This window comes from Triplophysa dalaica, chromosome 19, assembly GCF_015846415.1.
Source record: "Triplophysa dalaica isolate WHDGS20190420 chromosome 19, ASM1584641v1, whole genome shotgun sequence".
NCBI classification, from domain to species: Eukaryota; Metazoa; Chordata; class Actinopteri; order Cypriniformes; family Nemacheilidae; genus Triplophysa; species Triplophysa dalaica.
Genome location: NC_079560.1, coordinates 13444094 through 13467800, shown reverse-complemented (window position 1 = coordinate 13467800; position 23707 = coordinate 13444094). Strand labels below are relative to the sequence as shown.

Below are 23707 nucleotides of genomic sequence, written 5' to 3'. Positions count from 1 at the left end.
AGGCTCGATGAAAGTAAATGAAAGAAATGTCATTTTTGGGTAAGCCATCTCTTCAACGCTGTTGTGAGAGGTCTTTCTGTCTCTATTGTAGCACAAAAAAGATGCTCTTTGGAACATTCTCAAATCATGCTGGGATAACAATGATTATGAAATTGTGCAACTTGTGCAGTCCATGCCATCCTGAATGCATGATGTCATTAATAACAATGTTTTGGTTATCTTCCCACAACCACCCAGCTGTGCATGGGATGTTTAGCTTTTTTTAAATATTCAGGGCCACCATCGTTTTGCAGGCCACCCGGGGCCTGAAACACAACATCGGTACTCTGAGTCAGAATCAATCATGAAACAGACCCGAGAGAGATACGGACTGAGAAACATCAGCACCGGTGCCAACTTATCTAATGTGCCCCTGGAACACTATTCTGAGACCCTTCGTCTCCTCGAGCCGAGGCAGTTTTCCCCATGCGCGCTACAGAGCGAGACACTGGAAAGTTGAATCGTGTAGAGTGCCGGCCCTTATTTAGACAGCAGACGTTAGGTAAACCCAAGGTAGACATTAGGTAAACTGAAAACGGGCACTTTTCAGTCAGCAGCTGCGATACGCCTCTCTGCACTGGCACAGAGAGCGGATGGGCACGCCGCTGCGAGATTGTGTGCAGAACTGTTTTATGTGGACGAGGAGGTGGGTGAGATTACAACGTACATTCATAGGCAGAGTGTAAGGCTGAAAGCACAGGCAGTGGAAATAATTGTATGATTCTTTGCAGACAACGTTCTATTTTCAGTTCTAAGTGCCTCTTTTTAAAACAAATCAGACGGCGAGTCTGCACGTATTCTTGTAATGTCAAGGTTTATCGATAGACAAAGCTTTTCTGATTTCCCCAGGGTCTCTTGTGCCGTTCTTTGAACTTCTTAGAGACATTTATCTCTTCCTTTTTTCTCTGGTTCTTTTTATTCCACGCGTTTCATCACATAGCTATGTTCTTCCATCAAATGCAAAACCGTTTTAACCATGTTTCTACAAAGCAGTAAAACACGCTTTTTATCCAATTACGGGATTGTAATGCAAAGCAAATACTCTTTTTCACCGTATTTCCAACCTCCTCTTGCGAAACTTTTGGCTAAATCAGGCCACAACCATCTGAATTAAACATGTAACTGGGTCAACAGATAGCAGGCTTATCGTTTTTACCCAGACTTGTTTTTAAACGGTCTGGTTATTGGATATCAACGTGATTGTGCAAATATGGGGAAACCTTTCGAGAGTCATGCATCCCGTCCTAAATTATCCAAACCCTTACCCTGTTGAAAAAACACCATATGCTGGTAAGGTAGTTTCGGAACCATGGTAGCTGGTTTGTGTTGGTTAAAGCTGGTCACTTGTTGGTTAAAGCTGGTCACTTGTTGGTTAAAGCTGGTGATGGGCTGGTCTTCTGCTAGCTTAAAATGGTCCTGACCTGGATAAGGATTATTTTAAACCAGCACAAGACCAGCTAAGGACCATCTTAATCCAGTACATGACCATTTTAAACCAGCACAAACCAGCTACCATGCTTCAAAACCAGCACATGGTGTTTTTTTCAACTGGGCCATACAAGATTAAACAAAGGTTTAAACCTTAAATATGTTCGTGCTGTGGACATGAATGCTTGCAGGTGTACTTGGAATATTTAATTTGACATTCTTCTCGAAAAGTTAAAATATTACATTCCTTCTTACCAAGTATTTTAAACACCGCCCTTTCTAATCTTCAGCACACACATACATTTTCAACACACGCTGATGTACACAGTTTTGCATTCGATTCAAGAAAGCGTCTATCAGTAGAAGAATGACCTAATGTTCTTCCTTGCCAATAGCCTGAAACCCAACTAGTGTAACACAGACTTTCTGGCAAAACTCCTGCAGACCAAACAAGGAGTGCTAGACAATCTAAAACTCAGCAATGGGTGGGGGTCCATGAAACCGTTCCAGGAAACCCCCTTGGATTCTATGCAAAGTTTTAATGCAAACTGTCAGAATATATGTATATACAAGTATATAACAGGCAGTTGCAAGAGATTATTATAACCACCCATGTGTGTAAGTGACCCGTCATGTGGGTGAGTTGTGTTGGGGAGGATGCACTCGCGTGACAGCTTTTTCAGTGAGCGAGGAAACGCTTAAGCTGACAAATGACTTTAAATCGGTTAATTAGTGTACTTTGTGACAAATGACTCCATATCTTCTGGGCGTCATTCGGCCTAGAAGACAGGTTTTGAAGTTCGTTGCGATTTATTAGTCCCTCTTCAGTAGAGAAATACACATCATTACAAAGTCTATTTATGTATTGGACCTGGTTGAAAGCCTCCATTATCTCACAGGGCACATTGAGCTGTAAGGACGTGTTATTATTCCGAAAGTCCATTCTTCAGGTTTTCTTAGGTAACACCCAAGCTGAAACTCGCGATATGGTTTGGGCTTCAATTTTTTTGAAATCTGTGTTGTCAATCTCAATAATGTGTTACAATACACACCCATTCCATGTTTCTCCATCACTCACATGATTTCATGTGTTCCTCAAGGACTCGTAACTGGAGCCGGGCCAAAAGTATTTAAACCTCTGAGGTGAGATTCTCTTTCTCCATGAATGAGTGAATGATGGTTCTGCTCCCTAAATGTTACATACACCTCATAGGCAGAACAGAATATATAGCATAAAAATCGTATCTGGTGTGATTTGTTTCTGCTTTTGATTGTAGAAACAGTCCTGTTGGAATCCAAAAGAATATCTGGCAGACGACGCTTCTCTTGGCTAGGTAGAATGTTGAGTTTTCAACTTTTTTTTCCCATTCCCCTCTCTCTTTCTCCTTCCCTGAGTATCTTTCTCTGTTTTGTGGCCAATGCTTTGGCTCGTGTTGGCAGAAGTGACCCAAATAAACGCACCAGTTGTTTGGAGGGGGGTTAGGGGTGGGACTTGAAAAAACATAATGTACAAGCCTCGAGTGTGTCGGTTTCCCTAATTACGTAGTGTTTCTTCTTTTTTTTAATACCTCCTACTGACCCCCCCTCCACCAACCCACCCACACCATATCCTCCTTGTTCAAGACACGGGTGTGCAATGAATTGCTTTTGGGGGATAAAACCCTTGGTTTAGGAGTGGAGAGGGTTATTACAGAGCAGGATGGTTTGGAGAAAGGTACCTCTGCTCCTGCACGGATTTCTACTGCTGGTGGTGTGTAGACCCTCCCTTCAAGGAGGTAAGGTGTCTCCAGAATTCTCGTTTGGGGTTTTCTATCTTATTGCATTACAAGTGTACTGCAGCCATGGCAACAACAGCATCCCTCATTCACACTTTTGACAGTCCATGACTGTCAGTCAGATTGTGTTGTGTTGACTGTGTTCTTCATGCATTAGCCATGTTTCTAATATCGAAAGTGTAGTAATCATGTTTTTGGTGCATTGACTACCTTGTGGATAACTGTGGTTTATTATAAGAACCAAGGTGAAACAATAGTTACTGTAGCACATCCATGGTTCATTTGCAGTTACCATGGTTTGACTATATTAACCATGGTTACTTTCATAAAGAATAAGGAAGTTATGTTAAAAGTGTCAAGAGATTGCTGATGTATTGTTGCAGGATAGGTTTATTGTATGTTCAAATGCAATGTCTGAGATCCAGTTCCTGCAGGGTTTTCAACACACAACTAGTGTTGTGGAGAAGAAGCAACATTTCTGGCTTAAAATGGGGGAAAGTTACAAACAGAACATTAGGTATCAAGATTGGAATTCAAATGTTTTGGCTTTAGTGATTTGACTCTGTGTCTTATCATAGTCACAGTACTTACATCTACATCAAATTATCTATAACATATAAAAACACAATACGTTTGCATTTGGTGATGAAAAGCATATAATGGAATTTTGTGTATGACTTTATAGCATATCGTTATTAATAGGAGTGCATTAAAACAAATGATTCATAGTCAATGCAAATATAATTGTTAAAGCGTGTGTTTATATATATTACACAGTTTCCAACTTGACATGTTTTAGGAAAATTTAGGATCTCAAACAAAGTTCTTGTCCAAATCATTACATCATACACTAACAACCTTATTGCTTCTCCCAATGGGTTTGTGGAAGAGAACAGTTATGTTTTCTATTTCAAAGCTCTTGGACAAGGTTAAAGGATGTTGCTCCCCATATGATTCACATCTATTCTCTGTTCGCCAATCCCTTCAAATCTTAACCAGTCCTGTGATTCAGGCAAGAGAACACGCAAACACAGTGTTTTTTTGGGACTGCATTCAGTGCTGTTCAGGGCTTCAGATGAAAGACTAGATGTGAAGATTTGTTATAAGCCCCTGGGTATGTGGCATCAGTACTGAGTGAGAAAAGAAAATGGTCTTCATAAGCTGGTAATGTGTTACAGGAGTGAGGTCCTAGTATGCATTGTCAGACAACTATTTAATAAAAACAATGGGATTGCAGCACAAAACAAAATTAAAGTCATGTTCACAGTATTTCTTCAGATTTGATCCTTTGCATGTGTGCATGTTTTTCAAAAAATGACACGTAAAACGTTATCTTGCTTCACAAAACACCTATTGTATTCTCTTTATAATCTTCATAGTTTAGCATACTCTGCTGCTTATTTATTAATGCTTTTCTTATTAGTTTGGACAAGGTCAAACACACATATCATCACAACTAAATGCTTCCATATGTTCCCCTCTGGCATCATGTCTTGCACTGAACTCATTAATATAAGGATCTATTGATGTGCTCTTTTTCTCCTAGGAATCTACATACCAGCTGGTGGAGGGGCCGGAACTGGAGTTGGAACGGGATTAGGTGTAGGAACTGGTCCTGGTGGAGCTCTCGGAACAGGGCTGGGAACTGGAATCAGACCCGGAGCTGGTGGGTATTTAGAGTTTTCTTAGATGTACTAGTACTTTTAGAGGCATTAAATACCCTGAAATTGTATGCCAGTGCTTTACTAATCTTGTCTATGATGCTTTAAAAAGTCTAAAAGTTTAAAAAGCAGGAGTTGATGGAATTACAGGTTTCAAACCATATGTAATATCCTGCAAAGCTAGTTGTTAACTATTATCTTTCCTTAAAATGAAAGTAAGCATTATGCTTTCTTTGCGGGTATTGAACCTTGTTCAATGTTAACTCTTATTTTGTGATAGGTTATGGAGGTGGTGTAGGTCCTGGTGGACTGGGTGTTGGAGGTCTTGTCCCAGGGGGTGTTGGTCCTGGTGGTTATGGTACTGGTCCTGGTGTAGGTGGAGGGTTTGGTACAGGAGGACTTGGTGCTGGTGAGTGAACTTTCTTTCTTTTTGATTGCAAATTAAAACTGATTCCAGTATTTAAACATTGATTGAATAAATTACATTAAGATAAGATAAAAGGACAAAAAATAAGTACTTCTATTCTAACATATGTGACCTTCTTCCACAGGGCAATTTGTCAAGCCACCCAAAACAGGTGTGTGGTAACAGCATGCTACATTTCTAGATTAAAGTTATTACTAAAGACTGTCTAAAATAACATATTGGCAAATACAGATTATGGTACTGTTATGGTATTTATTGGCAATTGCCAACAGAAAAAGCCATCGCCTTGACATCAGTTAGTTTTACCATGTTACAGGAGGATATGGAGGTCAAGCTGGACCTGGACTAGGTGCTGGTCTTGGAACTGGAGGAGTTGGTCCTGGTGGGATTGGTCAAGGAGGAATAGGACCAGGAGGCATTGGACCTGGTGCTGGATTTGGAACTACAGGCCTTGGAGCAGGTAATTTGTCTTATTTACATGGTTAAATAAGATCAGTGGAAACCATGGTCATAAACATGTTTCTTAATCCACAAGACAATTCAAAGCATTTTCGAAAAACAAATGTTTCATTTATTTTTGTGTAGGTGTTGGTGGCAAGCCTCCTAAACTAGGTGAGCTGAAAACAAAAAGAGTTATAAAAGTATTACCATATATTTGCAATTTGTAAAGTGACCAACAAACCTGATCTAAAAGGAATTTGTAACCTTTACAAACTGGCTACTTTGTATGACATTTACATTACATTTATGCATTTGGCAGACGCTTTTATCCAAAGCGACTTACATTGCATTATCCTAAATATTTAACATGGGTATGTGCAATACCCTCTGATTGAACCCACAACCTTGGTTTTTTAACACAATGCTCTTACCACTGAGCTACAGGAAAGCTGTATGAATTTGTTTAATGTGACTCATACAAAAACATACGATTAACAGAAAAAAGCAATACTGAAGACTCTCCCCTAAGCCAAAAGAAAATCATACTTATAACTAGTTACAAATTCCTGTGAGATTGTGTTGGAGTAACTGCATGCATTAAGCAGATGACATGTTCGCTGTAATCAAAGTTAACAACAGTCTCTGTTTCATGAATAGGATATGGAGGTCAAGGTATTCCCATCACTTCTGGTACTGGAGGTCTTGGTGGCCAGGGACTCAGACCTGGGGGTACTGGCATTGGAGGCTTACCCTGTGGGTTTAATTTGGAAGACTTCTAAAATAATTACTATGAGTATTTAGCAGTATATTTATTATACTTCTGTATATGATGTAAAACTACAAAAAGTCATTCATAAGTTTTTTCCTTGCTAGGGTATGGTGGTGCAGGTCTAGGCACTGGTTTGGGTGCTGGTGTGGGAACGCAGCTTGGAGGGCTTAGCCCTGGCGGAACAAGTCTTGGAGGAGCAGGAACAGGTCAGAATTAACTTAAATAATAAAAATCTGTCTTGCGGTTGCAATAAAGTTGTCTTCAATACATAAGTCTTCAATACATAAGTTTTTGTTTAATTCATTTTTTTTTCCTGCTTATAGGTGCGGGTGGAAAGCCCTACAAAATAGGTAAGTAATCAGCTGAAATGTTTTAACCTTGGAGATTAAAAATTAAGTTAACATTTTGGAAGTTTTAGTATGTTTTAATTAAACTATTTTGTTGTCTATTGAGGTTATGGCCCAGGAGGGGTTGGACCTGGTGGCATTGGACCAGGTGGCATTGGACCTGGCGGCATTGGACCTGGCGGCATTGGACCTGGTGGTGTTGGACCAGGTGGTTTTGGACCAGGTGGTTATGGACCTGGTGGCATTGTACCAGGTGGCGTTGGACCTGGTGGCATTGTACCAGGTGGTGTTGGACCTGGTGGCATTGGACCTGGTGGCGTCGGAACTGGTAAAGCCTGCTATTTTTGCATATAGTAAATTTCCCTACCTGTCTTTTCCTTTTAGTATTTCTTTGCTTACCTGTGTTAATATTGATGTAAATTATTTTACTTTGTCACAGGAGCAGGAAGAAAACCTGGAAAACCTGGTAGGACTTACAAGTCGACACACTAATCAACATCTCCATTAGTCAGAAATGTAGTCAGTTTCATAATAATGTTACCATTCAAAATGTCATAACAAAGTTAGAATAACAATGCACAATATCTTCTGCAGAAGACAAGATCTTTGAGAAGCACCATTTTAGAGAAACTTGATAACCTGGAAAAAGCATAATATTGGCATGCATAGGTTGTCAAACTGTATTTATCCTCAATGGTCAAAATGTAGGTTATGGTGGGATTGGGGGATTTGGAGGCCCAGCATTTGGTGGGACTGGATTTGGCACAGGTGGTGTAGGAGTTGGTCCAGGGGGGGCTGGAATTGGACCTGGTGGCACTGGAACTGGGCTAGGAGCAGGTGTTGGACCTGGTGGAGGTGGGTTTGGAATGGCATAATTCAATATTCTGAAATATTACTATCAATAGTATATAAGTTTCATCCTTTATTGACCCTAGCACCATTTCTCCCTCAAACTGGATTACCAGGAGCTGGAACTGGGGCAGGTACTGGGATCAAAGTTGGAAAACCTGGGAAAGTACCAGTGCCAGGTAACTAGTGTGGAAACATTGTTTGAACAGCTTTAACAAATATTTGATGCGAGTTTTAATTCTGTATTCTCTCTTGCCATTACTTAACAAGGCATTGGAATTCCTGGTCTCTACCAAGGGGGTATTGTTCCTGGACAAGGTGGGTGAATATTTCACTGTGCCTGCATGTTTCTATGTGTTCAACGATCATGTATAAAGATTAACATCATTTTTGTTTTTTTATAAGGTTTTGGTGGTAGAGGCGTACTGCCAGGTGTAGCAACTGGATCTCAAACTGGTGAGCTTACTTTAACAACTGGTCAAGTTACATATTTATTCAGCATTAAAAATGATCTCTTTATCATTTTTTATTTTACAGGTCAGCTTGGTCAAGATGCACTTGGAGCCACCGGTAATTGAAAAAAAAAACAGTTATTTAAAGGGATAATTTTTTTCTAGTTTTACACAAACGAAATATAAATCATAGGGGTCCACATAATGTGTCTGTGAAGTTTTAGCTCAAAAAACATAACACATCTTTTAATATACCATGCGCTGCATGCCCACTTTTGCATGTGAGGAGAAAGGCGCTGTTTTGGTGTGTGTCTCATTAAGTGCAAGGGAGCTGCTAGTCTCTGCCCCCTTTTCAGCAGAAAACACAGCCAGAGCTGTGAGCCTGTGTTTCCAGCGACAAAACAATAAAGTATGGTCACATAAAGCTAACAAGAAAGAAGGTTTCGTCTTTGAACACCAAACACACTGTTTTCGACATGCACACCGGTTTCCCCCGGGGGCATTCGCGAAGCCCCTCTGATCCCTGTTGGTCCGGTCACAACCACATCGGGAGAGAGAACCGCATACACACAGTTTTCTGAAGTGAAGAAAAGTCAAATTAACGTTACACAGCACAATCCGGTCGCATGTTAACAAGCCACACACATTACTTTCTAATAGTGAACGGACAAACGTGTCACAGCGACATATTATCTACTTTTAAGTTGCCACAAGTCCCTTGTGTCTTACTTTAAAAATACTGGTACTTACAATGTCTTTATTTGCAACTTTGCCTCATTCCGTGTGGATGATTTCCGTTGAAAACTAAATAAATCCATTGCTCTCTTGTCTCCCGTGAGGCTGGGAACATTCTTCTGTGTTGGTGTGTGCAGCCAACAACAGAACAGTTCATAAGTTTTGCTACTTTTGCATGGTGTTGGAACTTCACACATGCGAAAACAATAATGGCGGCGATGCAATGGGTGGACACGTTCAGAACAATCGGCGGAAATTTTATAATAAGAATGCCTGCTTACGTCATTAGGAGAGCGATTTCTGGAGCGCTCGTTTTCTCACAGGCTTGCAGATATAGGCTCTCATAAAAAAAGTTAATGATTTGTCTTTTTTTACGTTTTCTGAGTTGGCAGATGCAGATGTTGTAAGAGACTCGATTTTAGCATTTAAATATGGAAAAGTCAGTTTTTAATGAAATCACCCCTTTAAAAAGAAGTATGAAAACTCAGAATATTAAAATATCAAAATAAGCTGATTCATCTTTTGTCATGAAGGAGGCCGTGGTGGGTTTGGTCAGCAATTACCAGGCATATTCCAGGGATATCCACTCATCTCTCCAAAGTCTGGAGGTATCAATGGACATAAATACATTTACCCCCTATAGTTTAAAATTATATTTAAATTGTTCAATCAAATTACAGACTATACTCATTTTACATTATATCTGGTACAGTTATTAAGCTAGCTTAACCACATTTTTTTCATAATGTATGTTATTTTCCTATTTCTACCTCATTCAAGGTAAAAGTGCTGCAAATTATCAGGCTAAAGCTGCCAAGTATGGTAAGTCATGTCAAATTTTAAGACTGTTTGAGTACAATAATAACAGTATATTTTAAAGAACAATTTTTAGACAATGATATATTGTTACTTTGCTTTTAAGGTGCTGGTGTTGTGCCTGGACTAGGAGTTGGTCTTGGAATAGGTGGCGTACCTGGTGCAGGTGGGGTGCCTGGATTAGGCGGTGTACCGGGAGTTGGAACTGTACCAGGAGTAGGAGGTGTACCTGGAGCAGGCGGTGTACCCGGAGTAGGAGGTGTACCTGGAGTAGGAGGTGTACCTGGAGTGGGCGGTGTTCCTGGTGTAGGCACTGGAGTTTACCCTGGAGCTGGTGGTACCTATCCTGGTGATTAATTATTGATTAGCACAAACTACAAACTTTGAAACCAAATATTTCTATATTATTGAAAATCAAATAAGCGCTTTGTGGAAAAACCTTGCTAAATGTGTCTAAAATCAGATGAATCTCTTTCACCAGGAGCTGCCGCAAAAGCTAGGAAATATGGTAGGAAAACCTCAAGATTCAGGTTATATACAATAACACCGTTGCATCTGAACAATCCCAGCTAATATAAGAACAGAAGAACATCTTATTTTCAAATTTTGGAATGCTTGTTTTTCAGCTTCAGGGATAGGGACTGGTGGACTTCCTATTTCTGGTTTGGGAGTAGGTGGTGTTGGAGCTGGAGGACTTCCTGGCTCTGGTTTGGGAGTGGGTGGTCATGGTGCTGGAGGACTTCCTGGTTCTGGTTTGGGAGTGGGTGGTCATGGTGGACCCCTCGGTTCTGGTTTAGGAACTGGTGGTCTTGGAGCCGGACCTGGAGTCAGTCCTGATGGTACTTAGCTTGACACTTGAAATACAAATATCAGATTTGTTTTTAGTGAAAGTTAATGAATATTGACAACATAGTAATAGCTACAATTGTTTTGTGTTTCAGCATATGCTGCAGCCAAAGCAAGGAAATACGGTAAAAAACACCATACGTACCGCATTTTCAATTAGCTAGACTGAAGTACTAAAAGAAACATGAACAACCTGTTTAAAACCTTGTTTTGGCATGTGTTGAAACCTTAGTAAAGAGTTTTCTTCACATTAGTAATTTTAACCATACCAAACGCAACGCAATCCCGCTACACCACGAAAGGTATCTTTTTATGTTAATCAGATATTTTGTCCTCACCAGACATGGCAGGGAAATGCAACATGACTATTTCTATTTTTAGAAATGGTTTTGGAGTGAGAAGGGGAACAGAGCTCTGTTTTGTGATGATTGTTGTGTCAAACCTCTTTTCACATTCAGTGTGGACAGACATATTGCTTATCACAGGGACCTTATCAGGTTGCATTTGGCTTTATTATTTTTTGTCAACCCCTGTACATACATTGAGATTTTATTATTATTTGTAGCTCAGCTTGGAAGACCTTGGGGGGCTTTAGGTACTGGAGTCCTACCTGGTGGTGGACTTGGAACTGGTGCACTACCTGGTGGAGGACTTGGGACTGGTGCACTACCTGGTGGAGGACTTGGGACTGGTGCACTACCTGGTGGAGGACTTGGAACTGGTTCACTACCTGGTGGAGGACTTGGGACTGGTCTACTACCTGGTGGTGGACTTAGAACTGGTGCATTACCTGGTGGAGGACTTCCTGGCGCTGGAACAGGTATCAAATGATGCAATCATTTTGTAGTGTATCATTTCAATTCTTTTGGGGTTTTAAATACTCTGATGCTCTACAGGCTACGGAGCAGATGCAAAAGCCCGTAAATATGGTAGGGGCAACAGTTTGCCTTTTATTTAACCCTTCAATAAACAGTACAGCCCTGTCAAGGAATTACACAATTCAATGACTCTTATTTTTAGCTCTACTCAGAGGTGCTGGTGGTGGTGTAGGCCCGGGAACTGGATTTGCTCCAAGTGTTGGTGGATTACCAGGTGCTGGTTTGGGACCAGGTGGGACAGGTGCTGGACTTGGACAAGGAGCAATTCCAGGTGTTGGCTATGGACCAGGAGTTGTTCCTGGAGGTGGATTTGGACCTGGAGGTAAAGCATAATGATCTCTAAATTAAAATGCAACTCAATAGGGTGCTGGCCTGGACAGTGATTATCTTAAATTAGGACTAGGTCCATTTAAGTAGTTTTTACAAAAATGCCTTACCACAAAACATTGAATGTGTGCATTTTGAGTCAACACAATGGCACTGGTGTATTTTAAGATGTCTGCAATTTGTTTTCAGTTTAAACAGCTATAACACTTATTTTTTTCTAGGACTTGTCTTGATCCCTTTTGGGAAAACCACCTCAATATGCTCAAAATGCAATAGTTGTATCAGGACAATCTCATGTGTCTCAGAAGTCTCATGTGTTCCTCCAGTATTAGCCTACATTAAGTGCCGGTACAACTGTGCTGTCAATGTGCTGTCTGTAGCTGTCAAATTACCTTCAGGACCATTAATGCTTTTTTAAGCAGGTGAAAGACATTGGTCAAAATTTCGAGACCCATGTTCGAATCCAACTCGTTGTGATGGGAAGAATAGCTAGTGTAGTTGATGAGGGTAGAACGTGGTACATGAGTTATTGTTAGTTCCCACAGAGACACAGGTAGAGTGGTAAGGCTAATAAGAAAGCAGCCTAAGAGGCTTCTAAAACTGTGCGGAAAACGCGAGCCACACTGCTTACTCATGCGTGTGGCATTCTGAAAAATTGAAATAATTTCATCTCGCTGTGGCGCCTACGCGCCTTGAAAAACGGGAGCGTCGCATGGCATGCGCATTTAAAATTGAATGCATCCGTTATTTAAAATAACGAATTTGCACGCACAAAAGACGTAAAATGTCAATCACCCCTTAAGAAGTCTTAGCAGCAAGATTTAAAGTGTCACAATTAATAAAAAATAAACTACTTTAAGCAATGCAGTATCATTGCATTAATGTCAACTTTTTTAATTCCAGGATATGCTGGGGTCAAAGCTCGCAAATATGGTAGGGAAAAGTTAATTATTCTACGATTCGTTTTTGTAACCATGTTGAAAAATACAATAAATTCTGTTCAACCCAAACATTTTGATCCAAAAAGGAGTTCCTGGGGGTGCTGGTGGAACAGGAGGAGCACTTGGTGGTGGAGCAGTGGCAGGCGTTGGTGGTTATGGACCAGGAGGGGTACCTGTTGGTGGTTATGGACCAGGAGGGGTACCTGTTGGTGGTTATGGACCAGGAGGGGTACCTGTTGGTGGTTATGGACCAGGAGGGGTACCTGTTGGTGGTTATGGACCAGCTGGAGGATACAGACCTGGCTCTGGAGGCATGCTGACAACCACGCCTTTATATATTCAATTTAAGCATTGTGTGTTGTTTTGTCGTGCTGAAGTACATTTATTTTTCTGTATCACTCTATGAATGCAGCATATCCAGGTGGACCCAAGGCCTTAAAATATGGTAGGATATTATAAATCATTATACATTACTTCAGCACAATTCAATTTTAAACAGTTTATCAACAGTTAAATCAATGTGTAGGTCCAGGTGGGGGTGGAACAGCTCCAGGAGTTGGAACAGGTGGAGGGTTAGCTGGTGGTTATGGAACCGGTACTGCAGGAGTTCCTGGAGGTGGATTTGGTGTTGGAGCAGGATTGCCTGGAGGTGGTGCTGCTGGAACAGGAGGGCTTGTGCCTGGCTATGGAACGGGCATTGGAGGTAATTTAAAGATGTTGTAGTTTACACATGCATAGGAGGAAATGTTCTTTTCATGTTTTACTAATCTTTAATTTCAATACGTTTCTTACATATATTGTTCTAAAGGATATGGACCTGGATCAAAAGCAGCTAAATATGGCATGTGAAAACACACTACAGTACATACAGTACATTTACAAACAGCCTAAATTTAGTTTAGGATTTGTTAGATGCATTTGTTACATTTATATTTTAAACTGCATCATTGTAAAGGTATATTAAACATATATTTTACAGGTTTAATGATAGTCATTGCCAAATGATATTTACAAATAATACATTTTGACTCTGTCTACTATAAAACATTTAGTTTTTACCTCATATATATTTTGACAGGTTTACCTGGTTCTGGTGGAGTGTTAGGAGCAGGAGGCGTGCCAGGAGCTGGAACAGGAGTGGCAGCAGGCCCAGGAGGTTTGTTAACAGAAAAAATGAATGTGATGTCATTTTTTACTCAACCTCATGATATTCCAAGTGTATTTGACTTCCTTTTTTTAAACTGACCACACTCAGAGTTACAATATTAGCTCTTTGTAACTTTCTCACGCATGGGAAGACTGATTTGGAAGTTCCACACATGAAGTAGACCAGGGTTCCTCAAATCCTACCGTGGAGGGCCGGAGCACTGCAGAGTTTATCTCCAACCCTGATCAAACTTGCATACCTGTGATTTTCTAGTGATACTGAACAACTTGAACAGCTTACTCAGGTGTGTTTGATCAGGGCTGGAGCTAAACTCTGCAGTACTCCGGCCCTCCAGGGTAAGATTTGAGGAACCCTGATGTAGACACATTAAGTTCATGCAAGAATGGAGGAAGAGAAGGAAGAGCCAGGATATTATGTATTATAACTCCAGTTGAGTTTTACTGAATAAAGAAAGTCATGAACACCCGGGATGGCATGAGTGTGAGTAAATTACAAGATCATTTTCATTTACAGTGAAGACTTCAAAGCAAGTTAACATTCATGTGTTTTAAGATAATATTCCCCAAATTTTAAATTTAAACATTTTAGAGACCAAACTCGAGTTGTAACTTCAATACTAACTTATGAAAAGCTTATTAAACAACGTCTTTAATTCAGTTCTGCCTGGAGGGATCGGGACCGGTATTGGATATGGGGGTTATGGAGTTAAAGATTTAACATTCTTATAAGATACCATACGCACACAGTCATGCACTTATAACTAAACTACTTGAACCTGCTGTATTCTTATTGTTTAATCTTAAGGTTATGGAGGTGTAAAACCACCTAAATATGGTAAACAATTTACTGTTGATAATTCAAAGAGTATTAAGTACTTGTAGACATGTAGATTTAATCTCATGTATCTGCATCAAACAGGACAACCTGTTGGTGGGACTGGAGGTGTCTTAGGTGGTTTAGTACCTGGTACTGGTGTAGCTGGTTCCACAGGAGTAATAGTTGGACCTGGTGGGTGGTTACTTGAGAAACATGACTAAAGAGATTTGAATTGCATGAACAACTAATGGCTATTTCTATATCAGGTATAGGAGGTATAGCTGGTACCAAGGCATACAAATATGGTGAGTGTTCGTTTTATTTCCAATGAGGCATCTCTCGAATGGTTTTACAAATCTGTTTCTCTGTTTAAATCCAGAGGTGCCAGGTAGTGCGCTTGGAGGAACAGCTATTCCAGGTAGTACAGCCTCTTCTGATGGCTCTAAACCTGGACTTGATGGAGGTATTGCAGTTCATTTTTGAAATCGTCCTTGATAACCTGACCGTAATAGCTTTATAACTTTGAGTTTTACCTGGCCCTAGTGATTGGCAGCCCTGATGGAACCCGTGTCGTTGGAGAAGGTCAAGGTGAGTTACTTCTTCTTTTGAGCAAGGTTTATTTCTTATAGAGTACACTGTAAAACTTTGCTGTAATTTCGCAGGTTTGCCAGTAACTTAATGTAGATTTAATGTATAGTTTTATTTTAAGCATAAACGTACCTAGTTTATATAGTTTCTTTCATAAAACAAGACTAAATATCTTGGGTCATTTTTCTTGTTATGTAAATGTATCGTCATTTAAGAAGTTTTAAATATTTTTGCAGAAAAAAGGACCAAAATGCTTAGGGAGAATGTAATTTTTTGCAGTGTTGCTGTGTAAATGCAAGTCTCTTCTTGCTCATTTTGAATCTCAAAGGTCAAAGTGTTTTCATTTTCAAGTAATTGAAAACAGCTGGGAATATATTAAGTAGTAATTCAATCTTCAGTAAGTTAGTGGTAAAGCTGCTGCAAAAACTACAGCAAAGTTTTACAGTTTATCAATTCAATATTTAACAGATATAAGCATTTACATTAGAAGAAACTTTTTGAGTAAAGTAATATATTACATAGGTTACTTCCTATTTTATATTTTATATTTTCATTTAGCCAACTGCTACTGCATTAAAATGGCAATATTTTGTTTAATCTGCAGGTGGCACTAAAGCTCCAAAGACTGGTAAGAAAATGTGATTTTTCTTTGGTGCATTCTTCACATGTGGTTAAAAATTGAGAAACTTTTATGGGTAAATTATGGGTGGAAAATACTAAAATGTATGGCTTTACAATTCTTATCTAGAATTACCCTTTGAAAAATATACTGGTAACACTTTACAATAAGGTGCTATTAGTTGACTTTACTCAATGCATTAGCTAACATTAGATAACGATGAAATATTTAGTTTTTCAGCATTTATTACTCCTTGTTAATGTTGCTTCATGTCAATACAGTTATTCATGTTAGTTCACGGTGCATTAACTAGTGTTAACAGTGACAACGTTTGATTTTAATAATGGAGTAGTAAATGCTGAAATAACCATGAACCAACAATAATAAATGCTGTATTAGTATTGTTCATTGTTAGTTCATTTTAGATCATGCTACTAACTGTTAATAAATAGCACCTTATTGTAAAGTGTTAACAATATACTAAGCTTTATAGAAAAATTGTAGTACAAATGTCCAGGCAATGCAAATTACTATGTAAATTATTTTGTGGACATTATTTGAAGGTGAGGGTTTACCCACCCAAAAAAAACCTGTCATTATTTACTCGCCCTCATGTCATTTCAAACCTGTATGACTCTTTCTTCCGCAGAACACAAAAGAAGATATTTCGAAGAATGTTCTTAACTGGCACCCATTCATTACATTGGTTTTGTGAATGGGTGTCAGTGCTTTCCAGTTACCAACTTTTTTCAAAATATCTTCTGTTGTTTTCTGCAGAAGAAAGAAGGTCATACAGGTTTGAAATGACAAGAGTAAATGATGACAGAATTTTCTTTTTTGGGTGTACGTCTGAAGGATAAAATAAAAGTCACTTTGACATTTTAAGAAAAAAGGTGCTTTCACCTTTCAGCTGCTAGTTTTATTTTTAATCATTTTAACTTCACAGAATCTGGAGGATCAATAGAAGGATCAGGTGGGTCTATTGGAGGTGGTCCGGGTGAGATACGCATTTAAATAAAAACCTTCACCCCTCCTGTTCCTCTCTGGTGGAATGAGCTGTCGACCTCCACCCGATCTGCTGAGACCACACCTGAAGACGAACCTCTTCTGCAAACACTTGACTGATCCATAAACAAACCCCCTATTATATCTCTTAAAAATATCTTCTGCTCAAGCTTGTGTACTAATCTTGCTTGTACTTGGCATTGTACACTGTGATGTTCCTTAGTGTCCCCCAAATAAATAAACTTAAATTAGCGTCAGATTATTTCACTCCCTAAAGTAAACTGGATGGATCTGTGCAGGATGCTATCTAATAGTTTTGTACATTTTCTCTTTTATTTGTCTTTGAAGGTATTGCGGATGGACTAGATGGGGTTACTGGGACAGGAATACCCATTATAGCTGGAGGAAAACCAGGTACACGTTTTGTTTTGTGTTTAGTCAATCTATTTACTCCACATCTGTGACTTTGTGATTTTACTTTTGATGAAATGAAACAATGCTTCACACAAGCGTAAACATAGGCATATATAGTAGTGGAAATGCAGAGATTACTAGAAGAAAATGTAAATTCTCTAGTTTGATGAGGGAAAAGACTGGATTACTTTGTACCTTAATATCACAGATTTATTTTCTATACCACTAAACAGATAAAACAAGAGATTAACAGGTTCTGCATTAGCGCACATCAAATTACACTTTCATTGTTTACTGACAATTTACATCTTAGACCTAACAGTTTAAGTCTATGGTGTTTCTCCAAATGTGCACATATAAAATGTATTAATATAAAACTTTTCACTACAGTTAGTATGCACCTAAACATATTTGTCTATAACAACATCAGCAATGTCTGAGTAACCAATTTGTAAAAAGAAAAGAAGATAAGATTGCTTTTAAGTGTTGAAAAGAGTCATATTTTGTGAACCTAATCACGAAATGATTAACCAAATGTTTTATTTACGTTTTAGATGTGACTGGATCTGCAACAGGTTTGTATTAATCTTTATTTATTCACTACTATTGCTGGTGAGTCAATGAGTCAAAATTAAAAACAATCTTGCAGGTGGAACAGAAGTAGGCTACCTAAACAGAGAGTAAGATTTGGTCTTATAACCCCCAAAAAATCAATAAAACCCACATTTTATAATTATTTATCTTAAAGATTTGGAGCAGGAGATGTTCAGCCCGGTGTTAAGTTATTTTAATAATTTGACAGACCAGTCTTCACTGTGTCACAGACAGATGAAAATGTTTCACCAGTGACCTCTAGCGGCGCATGAGTCTCAATGCATTCGGATATACAGTAGCCTCAAGGAGAGTTTAGCTTGCGCATTTGGGTATTTTGGGTATTTTTAAATATTTTGCATTCCTAATATTTCTCTTTAGTAACACAATTTTGACATAATATTCAACTCTGATATTAAACGTATTGCCTTTCCTGTTATGTGGTAAAGGGAATTGGGATAGTATATGCTGACACATCAATTAATAGAAAGATTTTGGTTTATGTCCAGGCTCATAATCAGTTTGACCGCTCCAATGTTAATGCCAAGCACTTCAAGTAAATCATTTTGTTTCTGCTTAGGAGTTGGTGACGGTGGGACGCTACCAGGAGCCAAACCACTAAAACCCCCAGGTATGTATACAATAGTATACATACATACACAAGAGAACATATAGATTCCCTGTGTCCTGCATGGTCATGCTTTTTTATTTATTCTTACTGTAGTTATTGGAGGTGGCGCAATTGCTGGACGTGGAGACACTCCAGGCACTATTGACGGAGGACTTGGAGGTGTAGGCACAGGTCCAGGAGGAGTCGGTGTAGTCCCAGGAGGAGTCGGTGTAGTTCAAGGGGGAGTTAAACCTCCTAAAGGTTATATATCATAAACATTTGGACTTCCTCACTTTACATCACTTAATATTGAGCCTTTTAAAGAAAATATTATGTTACCAGGAGGTGCCGGACTTGTACCAGGAGGTGCCGGCTTTTTACCAGGAGGTGCCGGCCTTGTACCAGGAGGTGCCGGTCTTGTACCAGGAGGTGCCGGCTTTGTACCAGGAGGTGCCGGTCTTGTACCAGGAGGTGCCGGCCTTGTACCAGGAGGAGTTGGATTGCAGAAACCAGGCAAAAGTAATTACTACATTAATCAACACATTATTGCATTTAGCTTAATAATTTTAAACAAAACGAAGTTTAAGTGTTTTTGGAGTTTTAAAAATATTTGATGCACTTCTTAAATCCAATCAAATGTTAGGAAATGTCCTGTGTATAAGGAAGTGTAAATTTGCTCTAGGTTATGGCGGAGTTGGAGGTTTAGGACCTGGGGGAATCCTGCCAGGAACTGGTAAATTAGTTTTCTTGTTATTTTATGCATTAGGAAAGATAACATGGTCTCGTTGTGCTGACACAGTGTCCTCTAATGTTTTTCAGGCATCAGGTTTCCAAGTGGGGCTGCAGTGGGCATCAAACCAGGAAAAAGTACCAGAAATGTTCATTTACATTTACCATTAGTCACATGGTTTAAAAAAAAAAAAAAAAAGACGAACATCTCAAGCATTTAATCACAGAAGAGATATGTATTATTTGATCTTGCTTTGGCGGCAGCTTACGGTGCAGGAGGTACCCTTGGGGGTTATGGAGGGCCAGGTGGATATGGAACAGGACCTGGTGGTTATGGTACTGGCCTAGGGGGTCAGGGTGGACTTGGAGGACCTGGGATTGGTGAGATCTTTTAAGTGTTGCTTTGGTGTATTTCTTTTGTTTTCTTTTGCTATTTTAAGTAGTTTCCGCCATATGAATGGAACATGACAAAAACAGAAAATCTGAAATTGTTACTGTGGACAGTTTATAAAAGCACAGCACCTATAGCATTTACATTTTGTCATATCCAGGTGCAGACGCTGGAAAACCTGGAAAATCAGATTCCTGTTTTATAGCATAGAAAACATCATTATTAGGAATTATAATGTCACATGACATTATATTTTCCATGAATAAACCTACTAATTTAACTTGAATGCTGGTAGGCAGATACAAAAATGTGTTAAAAACAGTAACATTTCAGCTTTTACAGTGTATTGTGTTACTGTCTTTATTGTAGGGTATGGAGGTTTGGGTGGAGCTGGAACATCTGGTGGTCTTGGCGGAGTAGGCGGGATCCCAGGTGGAGGTGCTGGAAGTCCATTAGGAACTGGAGGTACATTATTTAAGCATATAAACATTGTTTTTTATCAATTATATTTAGCATAATCATATTGTATATTATATACAACACAAATTACATGGGTTGTTTTCAGGTCTGAGGTACCCTGGTGTGGCAGGAGCAGGGAAACCCAGTAAAACAGGTACATTAATTCATGCATTTACATGTTTACAGTATAATACATTACAGTGTTATATCATCTCTGTTTTACCCCCTGAATTGAGTATTTAATGAAACCAGATGAATGGATTATATTAGTTTACCCATGATTTTCTTCCTCCCTCCTCAATAAAGGCTTTGGCACAGGTGCCTATGGTGGTCAAGGCTATCAGCCAGGTCAGTCATTACATCGCGTTTAGTTTTCTTTCAAGTTTCTCTTGAATGTTTGCATGAAGTGGTTTGAAGGATCCAGCCTCTGCATATACAGTCACACTAGATCTTTTCATCTTACAGGCGGTGCAGTGCCAGGATATGGTACTGGTTTAGGTCCTGGTGGTGCTTATCAACAACCATATCCAGGTAATATAGACCTGAAATGGTCAATAATTTAAAGTCAGTTTACTAAAGTGATGTTTGGTTGTATGTGTATAAATGTCAGTAAAGTTGTTTGCAGGTGTGACGTGTGTTTTAAGTATTTTAATTGTGTGATGTAGGCTATGGTGGTGCTGGTACTGGTGCAGGTGCAAGTGCCCCACTTACACCTCAGCAATGTAAGACACTAACACAGTACACCAGTGAAGTGAATATACAGCATACGCCTATCCGTTATTCACAATCCACAATGTTTCTTGTGGTTTTGTGTGCCTGTGTGTTTACTGCTTTAAATGTGTGTGTTTTTATTTTTTTAGCGAAAGCAGCCAAATATGCAGCACTTCAAGGCTTTCTGGGTGGGGGAGGCTACAGAGGTAAGTGAGCAAATTTACACTGTTTTCAACTCATACTGGGGTCAAAAAGGGAAAACCCTAACGGTTGGTTAACTTTTTTTTTATTGTGACCCAACAGTGGTTTGAAGGTTCAGGTAAAGCCTCCCAACATAGGTTAACTTATAAACCAAAAGTTGGGTTGGTCCTCTTTGAAAACATCCTGGCTTTTTCAAGTCCATGCTGCAAAACGTACACTCTAAAAATAATTCTGTGGTCTTAGTAAATATCACAGAAATAAACAGCTATATTAACTTAATAAAATCATTTAAAATCTATATTTTTAGTGGGACATATTTAAAAAATGATTAAAAGTCTAACAGTTAATCCCTCTAAAATGTACATTCAGTATATTATTTAAGTTTATTTAATGAAAAAAGTATTTATTTAACAAATTATATTTTTATATATACTTCATATGAATATGAATTCTAATAGATATTTGAGTGACTCAGATTTACCTAAATTTTTTGTTTAAATACATTTACTATTCAAACAGTATATTTGATTCACAGCTATAAATATACTCCAGTGTAAATCGTTTCAGGTAAAATCGAGTGAATGTCGAAACGTTGATTTTAGCTTCTTGCATCTTTAAGTTGCATAGACCGAATCTATGACATAACATTTTAATATATAACCTCTTGTTTACTGACTCTCAAAGTGTGCTGTACTTTGAGATCCACAGTATGTGTTGTTAAAGAAATAGTAACTACTAAAACAAAAAAAATCATAAAATATTTTTCATGTTTTGCTCAAGAAAACCATTGCATTACTTTAATGAAGGTTTTAATGAAGGATGCATGTCCTCTTTAGGACTTCAAGTCATGTATAAAAATACGTTTTATTAACAAAAATAGTGTTCTGCTGAAGAAAGGAAGTCATATACATCTTGGTTCGGACAGATGTGAATATTTTGGGGGAAATTATTTACGTTTAAGCTGCAGAGTGCATGCTGACTGAGAACTTGTTATCTTGTTCTTGGTGGTCCTGATGACCTGTCTGTGTCTTTTCCTGCAGGAGGCGCAGGATGTCAAGGCAAATACTGCGGAAGGAGGAGGAAGTGAGATACGAAATGACCTCATACTAAACAAGTGGTGCTACTGCCTACTCTCAAATGCACTTTTTACAGTTAAAACAGCGCCTCATGTAATGACGGTGTATGACAGAGAATTTCAACATCAATGATATTAACCGTATGATTATGTGTGAACTGAACAAGTGTCATGTAAACCTCTTTGCACTGCAGAAGATCTCACTGTGCATTTCTTTTCAGATGTAATGTTTAATCAGCTTTCGTTTTAAAAGAGCTTTAGATTTTTTTATATTATTTTCAACCCCACAGTTTAAAGTTACATTCAAGCAGACCTTAGAGGCCTAAAAGTTTCTCGCTCACACTTACTGTAAGTAGCTGAATATCCAGACATGTGATTTCTGGGGAAGTGTCGCTGCTATTTCAGGATGATCTGTGACCGTGGATGAAGCGGTGTCATAGGCTACGTGTTCGGTCCACATATAAAAACACATGTAATTCTGTCTCATGCTGTTGTAAAGCAGTCTGTTTGCAGAAGTCAAGCATTAATACACCAATCTTTCTTTTCCCAAGAGTTACAGTCATTGAAAGATTCACTTAAAGAATAGTTATTTAGAAAGTTTAGAGCGAAATGTTAAATGTGCAATTGTTTAAGTTCGCAGTACCTGAGGCTTATAAGCTGTCTTCAAAGATACCTCAGGAACTTGAAGCGGTTTCTTTTCTAGTTTATCTGACCCCATAACACCTTTTTTTTGTGTGTTTGTTTGTTAATGGTAACGCTTCTTAAATTAAGGATATCTATGCATTTAACCTAACTAGTTCTGGGGTTTGTAAGCGATGCGTGTCGTGGATGGTGTATCTGTTTGTATAAGTGCAACTATTCAAATGTGACCTGAACGTTTGAGAATAGAAATTCATACATCTTGCAGTTTTTTGTGTTATTGTCGATTTTCAATAAGGTGCACTTTTTAAATCAAATTTTGTGAAATTCCATCAACTTCACCTTTTTTATGACTTGGTTTTGTTTGTGCCTTTTATCCATTAAACATTTCTCAAATAAATTGTGGAAAAACAGATTGTGTTTCTGATTTCGCCTATTAACAGTGACTGCATAATGCAAAAAAAATGGATTAATGCAAGGAATGATTCTGAGATGCATTAAAATCAAACACGCCTTTACCAAAACTTTGTTTATAAGTAGAAGTTTAAGCTGTTGCTTTTAAACTTAAGCATCATCTCAGATGTTTCCTCCGAGATTCCTAAATAAAAATAGACACAAATTGGACAATTGTTGGCACACAATAAGGCCCTGAAGATGTTAAATTCATGTGAATTTGGTCTGGGAAGAATTTGACCTGATATTTTTAGTTCATATTGAATCATAACATTGGTGGTCTCTCGACAGATCTGAGTTCACTTCAGTATCTCGGATCCTATTTTCAAAAAAGTCTGAGATGGAGCTCCCGTTGCTGTCATAATATATTAAAGATCTCATTTGTGTTCCTCAATTGTAATTTTCTTTGGGTGCATATGTGTATAAAGCATCTACACACCAGATGGCATGGCAATAATAACCAAAATTCACTTCAGATTTGGTTCCACTCCACTCGCTCGAATCTGG

At 38.8% G+C, this 23707-nt stretch overlaps 1 protein-coding gene across 6 annotated transcripts; it reads left to right on the top strand.

Annotated features, from left to right (window-relative positions):
* Nucleotides 1–3125: 3125 nt before the first annotated feature.
* elnb (elastin b) lies at nt 3126–23160 on the top strand. 6 transcript variants are annotated; one of them, XM_056731585.1, is made up of 54 exons: nt 3126–3242; nt 4789–4908; nt 5184–5312; nt 5455–5481; nt 5647–5790; nt 5916–5942; nt 6429–6524; nt 6645–6746; nt 6864–6890; nt 6994–7215; nt 7327–7353; nt 7596–7742; nt 7853–7915; nt 8007–8054; nt 8142–8192; nt 8274–8306; nt 9457–9531; nt 9704–9745; nt 9846–10088; nt 10221–10247; nt 10366–10578; nt 10681–10710; nt 11151–11405; nt 11482–11514; nt 11606–11785; nt 12694–12723; nt 12818–13042; nt 13144–13176; nt 13258–13434; nt 13540–13572; nt 13810–13887; nt 14557–14604; nt 14704–14733; nt 14818–14907; nt 14982–15020; nt 15095–15178; nt 15259–15303; nt 15908–15931; nt 16869–16895; nt 17276–17341; nt 17896–17916; nt 18513–18563; nt 18657–18803; nt 18885–19061; nt 19225–19275; nt 19362–19409; nt 19536–19652; nt 20032–20127; nt 20228–20275; nt 20428–20469; nt 20587–20652; nt 20787–20843; nt 20982–21038; nt 22074–23160. In XM_056731585.1, the coding sequence occupies exons 1-54, from the start codon at nt 3167–3169 to the stop codon at nt 22118–22120; spliced, it is 4491 nt and encodes a 1496-aa protein (XP_056587563.1). In that variant the 5' UTR covers nt 3126–3166; the 3' UTR covers nt 22121–23160. The 6 variants fall into 6 exon arrangements, with proteins under 6 accessions (XP_056587563.1, XP_056587561.1, XP_056587560.1 ...); XM_056731583.1 differs by having other exon boundaries at nt 7823–7915; nt 9846–10076; XM_056731582.1 differs by having other exon boundaries at nt 7823–7915.
* The last annotated feature ends 547 nt before the right edge of the window (nt 23161–23707 follow it).